Consider the following 17873-nt stretch of genomic DNA (forward strand, 5'->3'; position numbering starts at 1 on the left):
GGCGCAGTTTACCAGTTTTGCAAGCGAAGCCGTTAGTCGGTCATGCGCAGCTTTTGGCCACGGCAGGCGTGCGTCGTTCCAGCTGTTCGAAGCAAACGGTGGCCTGCTATCTGTGACCTGCTTACGAAGAACCGACTGATTGAGTGCGACGCTCGTAGCCACGCACACTGCTGCCACACTGAACGATAAAGCGCCACGGCACTTGACTTAATAGCCTTCTTGCCCGGGTGAAGGCAGGCACAGTTTACCAGATGTGCCAGCGAAGACGTCGGTCGGTGATGCGCAGCTTTTGACCACGGCAAGCGTGGTTTGTTCCAGCAGTTCGAAGCAAACGGTGGCCTGGTATCTGTGACCTGCTTACGAAGAACCGACTGATTGAGTGCGATGCTCGTAGCCACGCACACTGCTGCCACACTGAACGATGATGCGCCACGGCACTTGACTTTAGATCCCTCTTGCCCGGGTGATGGCAGGCGCAGTTAAGCAGTTGTGCAATCGAAGCCGTCAGTCGGTCATGCGCAGCTCTTGATCACGGCAGACGTCGGTTGTTCCAGCAGTTCGAAGCTAACGGTGGCCTGGTATCTGTGACCTTCTTACGAAGAAACGACTGATTGAGTGCGACGCTCGTAGCCACGCACACTGCTGCCACACTGAACGATGATGCGCAATGTCACTTGACTTTATAGCCCTCTAGCCCGCGTGAAGGCAGGCGCAGTTTACCAGCTGTGCTAGCGAAGCCGTCAGTCGGTGATGCGCAAGCTTTTGACCACGGCAGGCGTGGGTTGTTCCAGCAGTTAGAAGCAAACGGCGGCCTGGTATCTGTGACCTGCATACGAAGAACCGACTGATTGAGTGCGACGCTCGTAGCCACGCACACTGCTGCCACACTGAGCGATGATGCGCCATGGCACTTGACTTTATAGCCCTCTTGCCCGCGTGAAGGCAGGCGCACTTTACCAGTTATGCCAGCGAAGCCGTCAGGCGGTGATGCGCAGCTTTTGGCCACAGCAGGCGTGCGTCGTTCCAGCAGTTCGAAGCAAACGGTGGCCTGGTATCTGTGGCCTGCTTACAAAGAACCGACTGATTGAGTGCGATGCTCGTAGCCACACACACTGCTGCCACACTGAACGATGATGCGCCATGGCACTTGACTTTATAGCCCTCTTGCCGGCGTGAAGGCAGGCGCAGTTTACCAGTTTTGCAAGCGAAGCCGTTAGTCGGTCATGCGCAGCTTTTGGCCACGGCAGGCGTGCGTCGTTCCAGCTGTTCGAAGCAAACGGTGGCCTGCTATCTGTGACCTGCTTACGAAGAACCGACTGATTGAGTGCGACGCTCGTAGCCACGCACACTGCTGCCACACTGAACGATGATGCGCAATGGCACTTGACTTTATAGCCCTCTTGCCCGCGTGAAGGCAGGCGCAGTTTACCAGTTGTGCCAGCGAAGCCGTCAGTCGGTGATGCGCAGCTTTTGACCACGGCAGGCGTGGGTTGTACCAGCAGTTAAAAGCAAACGGTGGCCTGGTATCTGTGACCTGCTTACGAAGAACCGACTGATTGACTGCGATGCTCGTAGACACGCACACTGCTGCCGCACTGAAGATGAAGCGCCACGGCACTTGACTTTATAGCCCTCTTGCCTGGGTGAAGGCAGGTGCAGTTTACCTGTTGTGCAAGCGAAGCCGTCAGTCGGTCATGCGCAGCTTATCACCACGGCAGGCGTGCGTCGTTCCAGCCGTTCGAAGCAAACGGTGGGCCTGGTATCTGTGAACGTCTTACGAAGAACCGACTGATTGAGTGCGATGCTCGTAGCCACGCACACTGCTGCCACACTGAACGATGATGCGCCACGGCACATGACTTTATAGCCATCTTTCCCTTGTTAAGTCAGGCGAAGTTTACCAGTTGTGCCAGCGAAGCCGTCAGTCGGTGATGCGAAGCTTTTAACCGCCGCAGGCGTGCGTCGTTGCAGCAGTTCAAAGCAAACGGTGGCCTGGTATTTGTGACCTGCTTACGAATAACCGACTGATTGAGTGCGATGCTCGTAGCCACGCACATTGCTGCCACACTGAACGATGATGCGCCACGGAACTTTAATTTGTGCCCTCTTGCCCGCGTGAAGGCAGGCGCAGTTTACCAGTTGTGCCAGCGAAGCCGTCAGTCGGTGATGCGCAGCTGTTGGCCACAGCATGCGTGCGTCGTTCCAAAAGTTCGAAGCAAACGGTGGCCTGCTATATGTGACCTGCTTACGAAGAACCGACTGATTTAGTGCGATGCTCGTAGCAACGCACACTGCTGCCAAACTGAACGATAAAGCGCCATGGCACTTGACTTTATAGCACTCTAGCCCGCGTGAAGGCAGGCGCAGTTAAGCAGTTGTGCAATCGAAGCCGTCAGTCGGTCATGCGCAGCTCTTGATCACGGCAGGCGTCGGTTGTTCCAGCAGTTCGAAGCTAACGGATGCCTGGTATCTGTGACCTGCTTACGAAGAACGACTGATTGAGTGCGACGCCCGTAGCCACGCACACTGCTGCCACACTGAACGATGATGCGCCACGGCACTTGACTTTATAGCCCTCTTGCCCGCGCGAAGGCAGGCGCAGTTAAGCAGTTGTGCAATCGAAGTTATGCAAGCGAAGGCGTCAGTCGGTCATGCGCAGCTTTTGACCACGGCAGGCGTGCTTCGTTCCAGCCGTTCGAAGCAAACGGTGGCCTGGTATGTGTGACCTGCTTACGAAGAACCGACTGATTGAGTGCGATGCTCGTAGCCACTCACACTGCTGCCACACTGAACGATGATGCGCCACGGCACTTGACTTTAGAGCCCTCTTGCCCGGGTGAAGGCAGGCGCAGTTAAGCAGTTGTGCAATCGAAGTTGTGCAAGCGAAGGCGTCAGTCGGTCATGCGCAGCTTTTGACCACGGCAGGCGTGCTTCGTTCCAGCCGTTCGAAGCAAACGGTGGCCTGGTATGTGTGACCTGCTTACGAAGAACCGACTGATTGAGTGCGATGCTCGTAGCCACTCACACTGCTGCCACACTGAACGATGATGCGCCACGGCACTTGAATTTATAACTCTCTTGCCTGGGTGCAGGCAGGCGCAGTTTTGCTAGTTGTGCAAGCGAAGGCGTCAGTAGGTCATGCGCAGCTTTTGACCACGGCAGGCGTGCGTCGTTCCAGCCGTTCGAAGCAAACGGTGGCCTGGTATGTGTGACCTGCTTACGAAGAACCGACTGATTGAGTGCGATGCTCGTAGCCACTCACACTGCTGCCACACTGAACGATGATGCGCCACGGCACTTGACTTTAGAGCCCTCTTGCCCGGGTGAAGGCAGGCGCAGTTAAGCAGTTGTGCAATCGAAGTTGTGCAAGCGAAGGCGTCAGTCGGTCATGCGCAGCTTTTGACCACGGCAGGCGTGCTTCGTTCCAGCCGTTCGAAGCAAACGGTGGCCTGGTATATGTGACCTGCTTACGAAGAACCGACTGATTGAGTGCGATGCTCGTAGCCACTCACACTACTGCCACACTGAACGATGATGCGCCACGGCACTTGACTTTATAGCCCTCTTGTCCGGGTGAAGGCAGGCGCAGTTAAGCAGTTGTGCAATCGAAGCCGTCAGTCGGTCATGTGCAGCTCTTGATCACGGCAGGCGTCGGTTGTTCCAGCAGTTCGAAGCTAACGGTGGCCTGGTATCTGTGACCTGCTTACGAAGAACCGACTGATTGAGTGCGACGCTCGTAGCCATGCACACTGCTGCCACACTGAACGATGATGCGCCATGGCACTTGACTTCATAGCGCTCTTGCCCGCGTGAAGGCAGGCGCACTTTACCAGTTGTGCCAGCGAAGCCGTCAGGCGGTGATGCGCAGCTTTTGACCACGGCAGGCGTGCGTCATTCCAGCAGTTCAAAGCAAACGGTGGCCTGGTATTTGTGACCTGCTTACGAATAACCGACTGATTCAGTGCGATGCTCGTAGCCACGCACATTGCTACCACACTGAACGATGATGCGCCAAGGAACTTCACTTTATGCCCTCTTACTCGCGTGAAGGTAGCGCAGCTTACCAGTTGTGCCAGCGAAGACGTCGGTCGGTGATGCGCAGCTTTTAACCACGGCAGGCGTGCGTCGTTGCAGCAGTTCGAAGCAATCGGTGGCGTGGTATTTGTGACCTGCTTACGAATAACCGACTGATTGAGTGCGATGCTCGTAGCCACCCACATTGCTGCCACACTGAACGATTATGCGCCACGGAACTTTACTTTATGCCCTCTTGCCCGCGTGAAGGCAGGCGAAGTTTACCAGTTGTGCCAGCGAAGCCGTCAGGCGGTGATGCGCCGCTTTTGACCACGGCAGGCGTACGTCGTTTCAGCAGTTCGAAGCAAACTGTGGCCTGGTATCTGTGACCTGCTTACGACGAACCGACTGACTGAGTGCGATGCTCGTAGCCACGCACACTGCTGCCACATTGAACGATGATGCGCCACTGTACTTGACTTTATAGCCCTCTTGCCCGGGTGAAGGCAGGCGCAGTTTACCAGTTCTGCCAGCAAAGCCGTTAGTCGGTGATGCGCAGCTTTTAACCACGGCAGGCGTGCATCGTTGCAGCAGTTTGAAGCAAACTGTGGCCTGGTATCTGTGACCTGCTTGCGACGAACCGACTGATTGAGTGCGATGCTCGTAGCCACGCACACTGCTGCTACACTGAACGATTATGCGCCATGGCACTTGACTTTATTGCCCTCTTGCCCGGGTGAGGGCAGGCGCAATTTCCAGTTGTGCCAGCGAAGACGTCAGTTGGTCATGCGAGCTGTTGGCCACAGCAGGCGTGCGTCGTTCCAGCAGTTCGAAGCAAACGGTGGCCTGGTATCTGTGACCTGCTTACGAAGAACCGACTGATTGAGTTCGATGCTCGTAGCCACGCACACTGCTGCCACACTGAACGATGCGCCACGGCACTTGACTTTATAGCCATCTTGCCGTGGTAAAGTCAGGCGAAGTTTACCAGTTGTGCCAGCGAAGCCGTCAGTCGTTGATGCGCAGCTCTTGGCCACAGCAGGCGTGCGTCGTTCCAAAAGTTCGAAGCAAACGGTGGCCTGCTATCTGTGAGCTGCTTATGAAGAACCGACTGATTTAGTGCGATGCTCGTAGCAACGCACACTGCTGCCACACTGAACGATAAAGCGCCACGGCACTTGACTTAATAGCCTTCTTGCCCGGGTGAAGGCAGGCGCAGTTTACCATTTGTGCAAGCGAAGCCGTCAGTCGGTCATGCGCAGCTTTTGACCACGGCAGGCGTGCGTCGTTCGAGCCGTTCGAAGCAAACGGTGGCCTGGTATCTGTGACCTGCTTACGAAAAACCGACTGATTGAGTGCGATGCTCGTAGCCACGCACACTGCTGCCACACTGAACGATGATGCGCCACGGCACTTGACTTTATAGCCCTCTTACTCGCGTGACGGCAGCGCAGCTTACCAGTTGTGCCAGCGAAGACGTCGGTCGGTGATGCGCAGCTTTTGACCACGGCAAGCGTGGTTTGTTCCAGCAGTTCGAAGCAAACGGTGGCCTGGTATCTGTGACCTGCTTACGAAGAACCGACTGATTGAGTGCGATGCTCGTAGCCACGCACACTGCTGCCACACTGAACGATGATGCGCCACGGCACTTGACTTTAGAGCCCTCTTGCCCGGGTGATGGCAGGCGCAGTTAAGCAGTTGTGCAATCGAAGCCGTCAGTTGGTCATGCGCAGCTCTTGATCACGGCAGGCGTCGGTTGTTCCAGCAGTTCGAAGCTAACGGAGGCCTGGTATCTGTGACCTGCTTACGAAGAACGACTGATTGAGTGCGACGCCCGTAGCCACGAACACTGCTGCCCCACTGAACGATAATGCGCCATTGCACTTGACTTTATAGCTTTCTTGCCAGCGTGAAGGCAGGCGCGGTTTACCAGTTGTGCCAGCGAAGCTGTCAGTCGGTGATGCGCAGCTTTTGACTGTAACCGAGTTGACACTGCCGCGATAACGAGCGCAAGCTGTCGCTTCTGCGTGAGCGTGACGTCACTCGCCCAGCCTACATAAACCCTTCGTTATCATCAATAAAACGTTGCTCAACCCATGCCGTCAGCTCGTTCACATGGTGGCAGCGGAAAACAGCCAGCATGACGACACCGCTTGCGTTGCCGACACCGCCTGCATTGCCGACAACGCTCATGCCGCCTCCGAAGCCCCTCGACACATCGCGAGACGCTTGGCTTGGGTGGAAGACCTGGAAAAGTGAGTTTCAACTGTTTTCCACGGCTACTCAGCTGAACAAGCAACCGAAAGCAGTGCAGGCGGCGACGCTTTTAGTGACCATTGGAGAAGAGGCTAGAAAAGCGTACGCTTCGTTCAAGTTTGAGCCAGGAGAGGACACAAGCGATGTAAACCTCATAATTCAAAAATTTGAACACTTCTACAAGCCCGCGAAGAACCTCACTTACCATGAGTTTTGCTTCGGCTCCCGAGACCAAAAAGAGGACGAAAGTTTCAATGACTGGCTTGTCGAATTGCGAACGCTAGCCAAACACTGCGACTTTGGAGACTTAGAAGAGCGCATGTTTCGTAGCCGCATCATACTCGGCATTAGGGACAAGAGCCTGCAAAAGAAGTTAATTTCGGAAAACCCATCTTACCAAAGAGTAGTCGAAATGTGCCGCATCCAAGAGCAAGGCGAGGAGCTGTTTCGGCAGATACGTGGCACCATTGGAGGCGCTGAAACTGCAGCCGTAAATGCGTTGGATAGAGTTTCAAAGCCATGTAGCAAATGCGGCTACAAAATTCTTCGTAGCGGTCACGGTCCAGCGATAGGAAAAGCATGCAAGAAATGCGGAGGATTGAATTATTTCGCCCAAGCCTGCGCGCAGTCATCCTTCTTGCGCAGCGAAGATTCAAGGCGCAAGGAAATAAGAGAGCTGCATGTTGACGAAAGGTCCCATTTTTTTCTGGACGCTTTAACCGTGAGCTCACTCGCTAGCGACCAGTGGACCGCGACAGTTTCCGTTGAAGGCCGTCCGATGGTCTGCAAACTTGATACAGGGGCAAACTGTTGTGTGATTTCAAAGCAAGATGTGTTGTCGCTTCCGAGAAAGACTCATCAAGCCTGCCGAGCTACGTTAACGAGTTTTTTCGGGCACAAAACGACTGCGCAGTTTAAAGTGAAGTTGTCGCTATCCGTGAACGATAAACAGCATGATGAAACCTTCTTCGTCATTGAGCAAAACGTGCCGGTGACACTCAGCGGAGCAGCAGCAGAAAGCCTTGGCTTAATTTATCGCATCGATAGCGTCGAGACACAACAAATGTACCCAGCGGCGCAGCCCTTCGCCGATGTTTTCACAGGATTGGGACAGCTAAAAAATTTTGAGTACGACATGAAGCTCAAGCCGGGCGCCGCCGGTGTCGTTGTGCCAGCCAGAAGGGTTCCGGTCGCCATTGAAGAAAAAGTAAAGGCCGAACTTCAACGCATGGAGGAGCAAAACGACATAACCAAGGTAACCGAACCAACTGAATGGTCCAGCTATATGGTCGCCGTAGTTAAAGGTGATAAAGTACGAATTTGTCTCGACCCAACAGAGCTTAACAAGGTTATGCTGCGTGAACACTACCCTATGCCTGTTCCAGAAGAGGTCGCGCAACGACTATCTGGAGCCAAATATTTTTCTACCTTGGACGCAGCATCCGGGTTCTGGCAAATAAATCTTTCTGACAGCAGCTCTAAATTGTGCACAATGAGCACGCCTTACGGGCGCTATCGGTTTCTCCGCATGCCTTTTGGAATTGCTTCTGCCCCGGAAATATTTCAAGCAGCCATGCACCGCCTCTTGGAGGGCCTGTCCAGAGTAGCTGTTGTAATGGACGACATATTAGTCTGGGGCACAACGAAGGAAGAGCATGACAATAACTTGACCGGTGTGCTTGCACGCTGCCGTGAGCACAACCTCCGCCTGAACTCGCAGAAATGTGCCTTTTTGCAGGAGCAAGTTCGGTACTTGGGACACGTTTTCACCACGCAGGGACTGAGCCTTGATCCCGATCGCGTCCAAGCCATTTTGGACATGCCAGCGCCGAGTAACAGTAAGGAATTGAAAGTCTTTCTCGGAACAATGAATTACGTGCAGCGCTTCATTCCGCGAATGTCTGTGCTCACCGCCCACTTAGAACTCTGCTGCGCAAAGATATTGCCTGGGTCTGGTCTGAAAAAGAGCAAAGCAGCTTCAATGAGCTGCGCCAGGCCTTAGTAACAGCGCCAGTGCTTGCTTACATTGATCCGAAAAAGCCAGTCACCCTCTCTGTTGACGCCAGCCACATGGGCGTTGGCGCTATGCTGATACAAGACGGCCGCCCTATCGCTTTCTCGTCTAGATCGCTCAGCGATGCGCAGACGTGGTACGCGCAGATTGAAAAGGAAGCTCTGGCGATTGTGCATGGCTGCGAAAAAATTCACGATTATATTTTCGGCCAGCCTGAGGTTACAGTGGAAACCGACCATCGTCCGTTGGTGCCAAGTTTCAGTAAGCCACTTCACCAGTGTCGACTTCGACTGCAACGAATGCGACTGACATTGCAGCGATACGCCATCAATCTACTGTACAAGCCAGGAAAAGAGCTGTTTTTGGCTGATGCGCTCTCTCGTTTTCCAAGCAAGGCCTTATTGGCGGAAGAAACGGAGCGTTTTAATGTTAACGTCATTGCCCTCGTTCCAGATTCCGAGCGTCGCCTCGAGGAGCTCCGTGCAGCAACCGCCAACAATCCTGCTCTGTCGACCGTCCGATCCTACGCCGAGACTGACTGGCCGGAAAACAAAGAGGACGTGCCAGCAAGCGCAAGACCATATTGGGCGTATCGAGAAGAGATGCATGCACAAGATGGCCTCGTCTTCCGCAGCAACAAGGTAACCGTACCAAGCGCTAAGAGAGCAGAAATCCTTCGTCTTCTTCATCTGGCCCACTCAGGGGCGGAAAAGATGAAAATTCGGGCAAGGAGTGTCATGTTTTGGCCATCAATGTCCAGCGACATTGACCAGGTTGCAGCATCATGCAAAGTTTGCCAGGCTCACCAAAAGCAAAACACGAAGATGCCTCTACTGCCTCATGTTGTCCCCACTCTGCCATGGGAGATAGCTGGCATGGACTTATTCCATCACGGTGGTAAAGAGTTTGCCCTAATTGTAGACTTCTACTCCTTTTATTTTGAAATACAGGAGTTTCAATACACAACCGCCCGGCACTTGAAGGAGTGGTGCACGAAAGTTTTCTCTGTCCATGGCTTACCAGTGAAGCTCTGTAGTGACAACGGGCCCCCCTTTAGTAGCCACGAGTTCCGTGAATTTCTGAATGAACTAGGAGTCACCCACGTGACGTCAAGCCCTTATCATCCTCGTGCAAATGGCATGGCCGAAAGGGCAGTTCAACAAGCGAAAACGCTACTAAAGAAGTGTTCCTATAATAGCCCTGACTTCTATTTAGCTCTGCTTGAGTTGCGCAGTACTCCACGTGATGCTATTTTGAAGTCACCTGTGCAGAGGCTGATGGGTCGACAAACGAGAACGCTGCTACCACTTCCCTCCTGCCACCTGAAGCCGTCACCATTGCCAAGCCGGGAGGTGCACACCCGTCTCCAGGATATTCGCCGCAAACAGAGGGTCTACTACAATCGAGGAGCTAGGGACCTGCGCACCCTCTCACCCGGTCAGAGGGCCTCGGTGTACGACACGCACACACGGACGTGATCCCCGGTCGTTGTGCTGGGATCACCAGGAGCTCCCCGCTCTGTGCTAGTGAAAACAGAAGACGGCCGAGAAATGCGACGCACCCGGGAACATCTCCGGGAGGTTCCAGAACTACCGTGTCCCGACACTACCCCAACACCTTCCTCAGGCTTGCCACACTCCGGTCCCGTTCCAGAGCCGCCACTACCACGGAGAAGCTCTCAGGAACGGCGCGAGCCTCGTCGGTACCCCCTGCCGAAGCGATCTTGATTTCACCAATTAAAGGAAGATGTAACCGAGTTGACACTGCCGCGATAACGAGCGCAAGCTGTCGCTTCTGCGTGAGCGTGACGTCACTCGCCCAGCCTACATTGACCACGGCAGGCGTTGGTTGTTCCAGCAGTTAGAAGCAAATGGTGGCCTGGTATCTGTGACCTGCTTACGAAGAACCGACTAATTGAGTGCGATGCTCGTAGCCACGCACACTGCTGCCACACTGAAGGATTATGCGCCATGGCACTTGACTTTATCGCCCTCTTGCCCGGGTGAAGGCAGGCGCAATTTCCAGTTGTGCCAGCGAAGACGTCAGTCGGTCATGCGAGATGTTGGCCACAGCAGGCGTGCGTCGTTCCAGCAGTTCGAAGCAAACGGTGGCCTGGTATCTGTGACCTGCTTACGAAGAACCGACTGATTGAGTGCGATGCTCGTAGCCACGCACACTGCTGCCACACTGAACGATGATGCGCCACGGCACTTGACTTTATAGCCATCTTGCCGTGGTTAAGTCAGGCGAAGTTTACCAGGTGTGCCACCGAAGCCGTCAGTCGTTGATGCGTAGCTCTTGGCCACTGCAGGCGTGCGTCGTTCCAAAAGTTTGAAGCAAACGGTGGCCTGCTATCTGTGAGCTGCTTATGAAGAACCGACTGATTTAGTGCGATGCTCGTAGCAACGCACACTGCTGCCACACTGAACGATAAAGCGCCACGGCAGTTCGAAGCAAACGGTGACCTGGTATCTGTGACCTGCTTACGAAGAACCGACTGATTGAGTGCGATGCTCGTAGCCACGCACACTGCTGCCACACTGAACGATGATGCGCCACGGCACTTGACTTTATAGCCATCTTGCCGTGGTTAAGTCAGGCGAAGTTTACCAGGTGTGCCACCGAAGCCGTCAGTTGTTGATGCGCAGCTCTTGGCCACAGCAGGCGTGCGTCGTTCCAAAAGTTTGAAGCAAACGGTGGCCTGCTATCTGTGAGCTGCTTATGAAGAACCGACTGATTTAGTGCGATGCTCGTAGCAACGCACACTGCTGCCACACTGAACGATAAAGCGCCACGGCACTTGACTTAATAGCCTTCTTGCCCGGGTGAAGGCAGGCGCAGTTTACCATTTGTGCAAGCGAAGCCGTCAGTCGGTCATGCGCAGCTTTTGACCACGGCAGGCGTGCGTCGTTCGAGCCGTTCGAAGCAAACGGTGGCCTGGTATCTGTGACCTGCTTACGAAAAACCGACTGATTGAGTGCGATGCTCGTAGCCACGCACACTGCTGCCACACTGAACGATGATGCGCCACGGCACTTGACTTTATAGCCCTCTTACTCGCGTGAAGGCAGCGCAGCTTACCAGTTGTGCCAGCGAAGACGTCGGTCGGTGATGCGCAGCTTTTGACCACGGCAAGCGTAGTTTGTTCCAGCAGTTCGAAGCAAACGGTGGCCTGGTATCTGTGACCGGCTTACGAAGAACTGACTGATTGAGTGCGATGCTCGTAGCCACGCACACTGCTGGCACACTGAACGATGACGCGCCACGGCACTTGACTTTATAGCACTATTGCCTGGGTAAAGGCAGGTTCAGTTTACCAGTTGTGCAAGCGAAGCCGTTAGTCGGTCATGCGCAGCTTTTGACCACGGCAGGCGTGCGTCGTTCCAGCCGTTCGAAACAAACGGTGGCCTGGTATCTGTGACCTGCTTACGAAGAAACGACTGATTGAGTGCGATGCTCGTAGCCACGCACACTGCTGCCACACTGAACGGTGATGCGCCACAGCACTTGACTTTAGAGCCCTCTTGCCCGGGTGAAGGCAGGCGCAGTTAAGCAGTTGTGCAATCGAAGCCGTCAGTCGGTCATGCGCCGCTCTTGATCACGGCAGGCGTCGGTTGTTGCAGCAGTTCGAAGCTAACGGTGGCCTGGTATCTGTGACCTGCTTACGAAGAACGACTGATTGAGTGCGACGCCCGTAGCCACGCACACTGCTGCCACACCGAACGATAATGCCCCATTGCACTTGACTTTATAGCCCTTTTGCCCGCGTGAAGGCAAGCACAGTTTACCAGTTGTGCCAGCGAAGCCGTCAGTCGGTCATGCGGCGCTTTTGGCCATGGCAGGTGTGCGTCGTTCAAGCCGTTCGAAGCAAACGGTGGCCTGCTATCTGTGACCTGCTTACGAAGAACCGACTGACTGAGGGCGATGCTCGTAGCCACGCACACTGCTGCCACACTGAATGATGATGCGCCAAGGCACTTGACTTTATAGCCATCTTGCCCTGGTAAAGTCAGGCGAAGTTTACCAGTTGTGCCAGCGAAGCCGTCAGTCGGTGATGCGCAGCTGTTGGCCACAGCAGGCGTGCGTCGTTCCCAAAGTTTGAAGCAAACGGTGGCCTGCTATCTGTGAGCTGCTTACGAAGAACCGACTGATTTAGTGCGATGCTCGTATCAACGCACACTGCTGCCACACTGAACGATAAAGCGCCACGGCACTTGACTTAATAGCCTTCTTGCCCGGGTGAAGGCAGGCGCAGTTTACCATTTGTCCAAGCGAAGCCGTCAGTCGGTCATGCGCAGCTTTTGACCACGGCAGGCGTGCGTCGTTCCAGCCGTTCCAAGCAAACGGTGGCCTGGTAACTGTGACCTGCTTACGAAGAACCGACTGATTTATAGCGATGCTCGTATCAACGCACACTGCTGCCACACTGAACGATAAAGCGCCACGGCACTTGACTTAATAGCCTTCTTGCCCGGGTGAAGGCAGGCGCAGTTTACCATTTGTGCAAGCGAAGCCGTCAGTCGGTCATGCGCAGCTTTTGACCACGGCAGGCGTGTTCGTTCCAGCCGTTCCAAGCAAACGGTGGCCTGGTAACTGTGACCTGCTTACGAAGAACCTACTGACTGAGTGCAATGCTCGTAGCCATTCACACTGCTTCCACACTGAACGATGATGCGCCACGGCACTTGACTTTATAGCCCTCTTGCCAGGGTGAAGGCAGGCGCAGTTTAGCCGTTGTGCCAGCGTAGACGTCGGTCGTTGATGCGAGCTGTTGGCCACAGCAGGCGTGCGTCGTTCCAGCAGTTCCAAGCAAACGGTGCCTGTTATCTGTGACCTGCTTACGAAGAACCGACTGATTGAGTGCGATGCTCGTAGCCACGCACACTGCTGCCACACTGAACGATGATGCGCCACGGCACTTGACTTTATAGCCATCTTGCCGTGGTTAAGTCAGGCGAAGTTTACCAGGTGTGCCACCGAAGCCGTCAGTCGTTGATGCGCAGCTATTGGCCACAGCAGGCGTGCGTCGTTCCAAAAGTTTGAAGCAAAAGGTGGCCTGCTATCTGTGACCGGCTTACGAAGAACTGACTGATTGAGTGCGATGCTCGTAGCCACGCACACTGCTGCCACACTGAACGATGATGCGCCACAGCACTTGACTTTAGAGCCCTCTTGCCCGTGTGAAGGCAGGCGCAGTTAAGCAGTTGTGCAATCGAAGCCGTGAATCGGTCATGGGCCGCTCTTGTTTGCGGCAGGCGTCGGTTGTTCCAGCAGTTCGAAGCTAACGGTGGCCTGGTATCTGTGACCTGCTTACGAAGAACGACTGATTGAGTGCAACGCCTGTAGCCACGCACACTGCTGCCACACCGAACGATACTGCCCCATTGCACTTGACTTTATAGCCCTTTTGCCCGCGTGAAGGCAGGCACAGTTTACCAGTTGTGCCAGCGAAGCCGTCAGACGGTCATGCGCCGCTTTTGCCCACTACAGGTGTGCGTCGTTCAAGCCGTTCGAAGCAAACGGTGGCCTGCTATCTGTGACCGGCTTACGAAGAACCGACTGACTGAGTGCGATGCTCGTAGCCACGCACACTGCTGCCACACTGAACGATGATGCGCCACGGCACTTGACTTTATAGCCATCTTGCCGTGGTTAAGTCAGGCGAAGTTTACCAGGTGTGCCACCGAAGCCGTCAGTCGTTGATGCGCAGCTCTTGGCCACAGCAGGCGTGCGTCGTTCCAAAAGTTTGAAGCAAACGGTGGCCTGCTATCTGTGAGCTGCTTACGAAGAACCGACTGATTTAGTGCGATGCTCGTAGCAACGCACACTGCTGCCACACTGAACGATAAAGCGCCACGGCACTTGACTTAATAGCCTTCTTGCCCGGGTGAAGGCAGGCGCAGTTTACCATTTGTGCAAGCGAAGCCGGCAGTCGGTCATGCGCAGCTTTTGACCACGGCAGGCATGCGTCGTTCCAGCCGTTCGAAACAAACGGTGGCCTGGTATCTGTGACCTGCTTACGAAGAACCGACTGATTGAGTGCGATGCTTGTAGCCACGCACACTGCTGCCACACTGAACGATGATGCGCCACGGCACTTGACTTTAGAGCCCTCTTGCCCGGGTGAAGGCAGGCGCAGGTAAGCAGTTGTGCAATCGAAGCCGTCAGGCGGTCATGCGCAGCTCTTGATCACGGCAGGCGTCGGTTGTTCCAGCAGTTCGAAGCTAACGGAGGCCTGGAATCTGTGACCTGCTTACGAAGAACGACTGATTGAGTGCGACGCCCGTGGCCACGAACACTGCTGCCACACTGAACGATAATGCGCCATTGCACTTCACTTTATAGCTTTCTAGCCCGCGTGAAGGCAGGCGCGGTTTACCAGTTGTGCCAGCGAAGCCGTCAGTCGGTGATGCGCAGCTTTTGACCACGGCAGGCGTTGGTTGTTCCAGCAGTTAGAAGCAAACGGTGGCCTGCTATCTGTGACCTGCTTACGAAGAACCGACTGATTTAGTGCGATGCTCGTAGCAACGCACACTGCTGCCACACTGAACGATAAAGCGCCATGGCACTTGACTTTATAGCCCTCTAGCCCGCGTGAAGGCAGGCGCAGTTAAGCAGTTGTGCAATCGAAGCCGTCAGTCAGTCATGCGCAGCTCTTGATCACGGCAGGCGTCGGTTGTTCCAGCAGTTCGAAGCAAACGGTGGCCTGGTATCTGTGACCGGCTTACGAAGAACTGACTGATTGAGTGCGATGCTCGTAGCCACGCACACTGCTGCCACACTGAACGATGACGCGCCACGGCACTTGACTTTATAGCACTCTTGCCTGGGTGAAGGCAGGTTAAGTTTACCAGTTGTGCAAGCGAAGCCGTCAGTCGGTCATGCGCCGCTTTTGGCCATGGCAGGTGTGCGTCGTTCAAGCCGTTCGAAGCTAACGGTGGCCTGTTATCTGTGACCTGCTTACGAAGAACGACTGACTGAGTGCGACGCCCGTAGCCACGCACACTGCTGCCACACCGAACGATAATGCGCCATTACACTTGACTTTATAGCCCTTTTGCCCGCGTGAAGGCAGGCACAGTTTACCAGTTGTGCCGGCGAAACCGTCAGTCGGTCATGCGCCGCTTTTGGCCATTGCAGGTGTGCGTCGTTCAAGCCGTTCGAAGCAAACGGTGGCCTGCTATCTGTGACCTGCTTACGAAGAACCGACTGACTGAGTGCGATGCTCGTAGCCACGCACACTGCTGCCACACTGAACGATGATGCGCCAAGGCACTTGACTTTATGGCCATCTTGCCCTGGTAAAGTCAGGCGAAGTTTACCAGTTGTGCCAACGAAGCCGTCAGTCGGTGATGCGCAGCTGTTGGCCACAGCAGGCGTGCGTCGTTCCAAAAGTTTGAAGCAAACGGTGGCCTGCTATTTGTGAGCTGCTTACGAAGAACCGACTGATTTAGTGCGATGCTCGTAGCAACGCACACTGCTGCCACACTGAACGATAAAGCGCCACGGCACTTGACTTAATAGCCTTCTTGCCCGGGTGAAGGCAGGCGCAGTTTACCATTTGTGCAAGCGAAGCCGGCAGTCGGTCATGCGCAGGTTTTGACCACGGCAGGCGTGCGTCGTTCCAGCCGTTCGAAGCAAACGGTGGCCTGGTATCTGTGACCGCCTTACGAAGAACTGACTGATTGAGTGCGATGCTCGTAGCCACGAACACTGCTGCCACACTGAACGATGACGCGCCTAGGCACTTGACTTTATAGCACTCTTGCCTGGGTGAAGGCAGGCGCAGTTTACCAGTTGTGCATGCGAAGCCGTCAGTCGGTCATGCGCAGCTTTTGACCACGGCAGGCATGCGTCGTTCCAGGCATTCGAAACAAACGGTGGCCTGGTATCTGTGACCTGCTTACGAAGAACCGACTGATTGAGTGCGATGCTCGTAGCCACGCACACTGCTGCCACACTGAACGATGATGCGCCACGGCACTTGACTTAATAGCCTTCTTGCCCGGGTGAAGGCAGGCGCAGTTTACCATTTGTGCCAGCGAAGACGTCGGTCGGTGATGCGCAGCTTTTGACCACGGCAAGCGTAGTTTGTTCCGGCAGTTCGAAGCAAACGGTGGCCTGGTATCTGTGACCGCCTTACGAAGAACCGACTGATTTAGTGCGATGCTCGTAGCAACGCACACTGCTGCCACACTGAACGATAAAGCGCCACGGCACTTGACTTAATAGCCTTCTTGCCCGGGTGAAGGCAGGCGCAGTTTACCATTTGTGCAAGCGAAGCCGGCAGTCGGTCATGTGCAGCTCTTGATCACGGCAGGCGTCGGTTGTTCCAGCAGTTCGAAGCTAACGGTGGGCTGGTATCTGTGACCTGCTTACGAAGAACCGACTGATTGAGTGCGATGCTCGTAGCCACGCACACTGCTGCCACACTGAACGATGATGCGCCAAGGCACTTGACTTTATGGCCATCTTGCCCTGGTAAAGTCAGGCGAAGTTTACCAGTTGTGCCAACGAAGCCGTCAGTCGGTGATGCGCAGCTGTTGGCCACAGCAGGCGTGCGTCGTTCCAAAAGTTTGAAGCAAACGGTGGCCTGCTATTTGTGAGCTGCTTACGAAGAACCGACTGATTTAGTGCGATGCTCGTAGCAACGCACACTGCTGCCACACTGAACGATAAAGCGCCACGGCACTTGACTTAATAGCCTTCTTGCCCGGGTGAAGGCAGGCGCAGTTTACCATTTGTGCAAGCGAAGCCGGCAGTCGGTCATGCGCAGGTTTTGACCACGGCAGGCGTGCGTCGTTCCAGCCGTTCGAAGCAAACGGTGGCCTGGTATCTGTGACCGCCTTACGAAGAACTGACTGATTGAGTGCGATGCTCGTAGCCACGAACACTGCTGCCACACTGAACGATGACGCGCCTAGGCACTTGACTTTATAGCACTCTTGCCTGGGTGAAGGCAGGCGCAGTTTACCAGTTGTGCATGCGAAGCCGTCAGTCGGTCATGCGCAGCTTTTGACCACGGCAGGCATGCGTCGTTCCAGGCATTCGAAACAAACGGTGGCCTGGTATCTGTGACCTGCTTACGAAGAACCGACTGATTGAGTGCGATGCTCGTAGCCACGCACACTGCTGCCACACTGAACGATGATGCGCCACGGCACTTGACTTAATAGCCTTCTTGCCCGGGTGAAGGCAGGCGCAGTTTACCATTTGTGCCAGCGAAGACGTCGGTCGGTGATGCGCAGCTTTTGACCACGGCAAGCGTAGTTTGTTCCGGCAGTTCGAAGCAAACGGTGGCCTGGTATCTGTGACCGCCTTACGAAGAACCGACTGATTTAGTGCGATGCTCGTAGCAACGCACACTGCTGCCACACTGAACGATAAAGCGCCACGGCACTTGACTTAATAGCCTTCTTGCCCGGGTGAAGGCAGGCGCAGTTTACCATTTGTGCAAGCGAAGCCGGCAGTCGGTCATGTGCAGCTCTTGATCACGGCAGGCGTCGGTTGTTCCAGCAGTTCGAAGCTAACGGTGGGCTGGTATCTGTGACCTGCTTACGAAGAACCGACTGATTGAGTGTGACGCTCG

The 17873-nt window shown here is 54.9% G+C and overlaps 1 protein-coding gene across 1 annotated transcript; it reads left to right on the forward strand.

The window, feature by feature from the left end:
• The first annotated feature begins 6947 nt into the window (after positions 1-6947).
• LOC144160961 (uncharacterized) lies at positions 6948-9762 on the forward strand. The gene is made up of 4 exons (XM_077692034.1): positions 6948-7525; positions 8009-8108; positions 8738-8925; positions 9544-9762. The coding sequence occupies exons 1-4, from the start codon at positions 7049-7051 to the stop codon at positions 9760-9762; spliced, it is 984 nt and encodes a 327-aa protein (XP_077548160.1). The 5' UTR covers positions 6948-7048.
• Positions 9763-17873: the final 8111 nt, after the last annotated feature.

This window comes from Haemaphysalis longicornis, unplaced genomic scaffold, assembly GCF_048455015.1.
Source record: "Haemaphysalis longicornis isolate Haplotype H1 unplaced genomic scaffold, Haemaphysalis longicornis Haplotype H1 scaffold_11, whole genome shotgun sequence".
In the NCBI taxonomy this organism is placed as follows: domain Eukaryota; kingdom Metazoa; phylum Arthropoda; class Arachnida; order Ixodida; family Ixodidae; genus Haemaphysalis; species Haemaphysalis longicornis.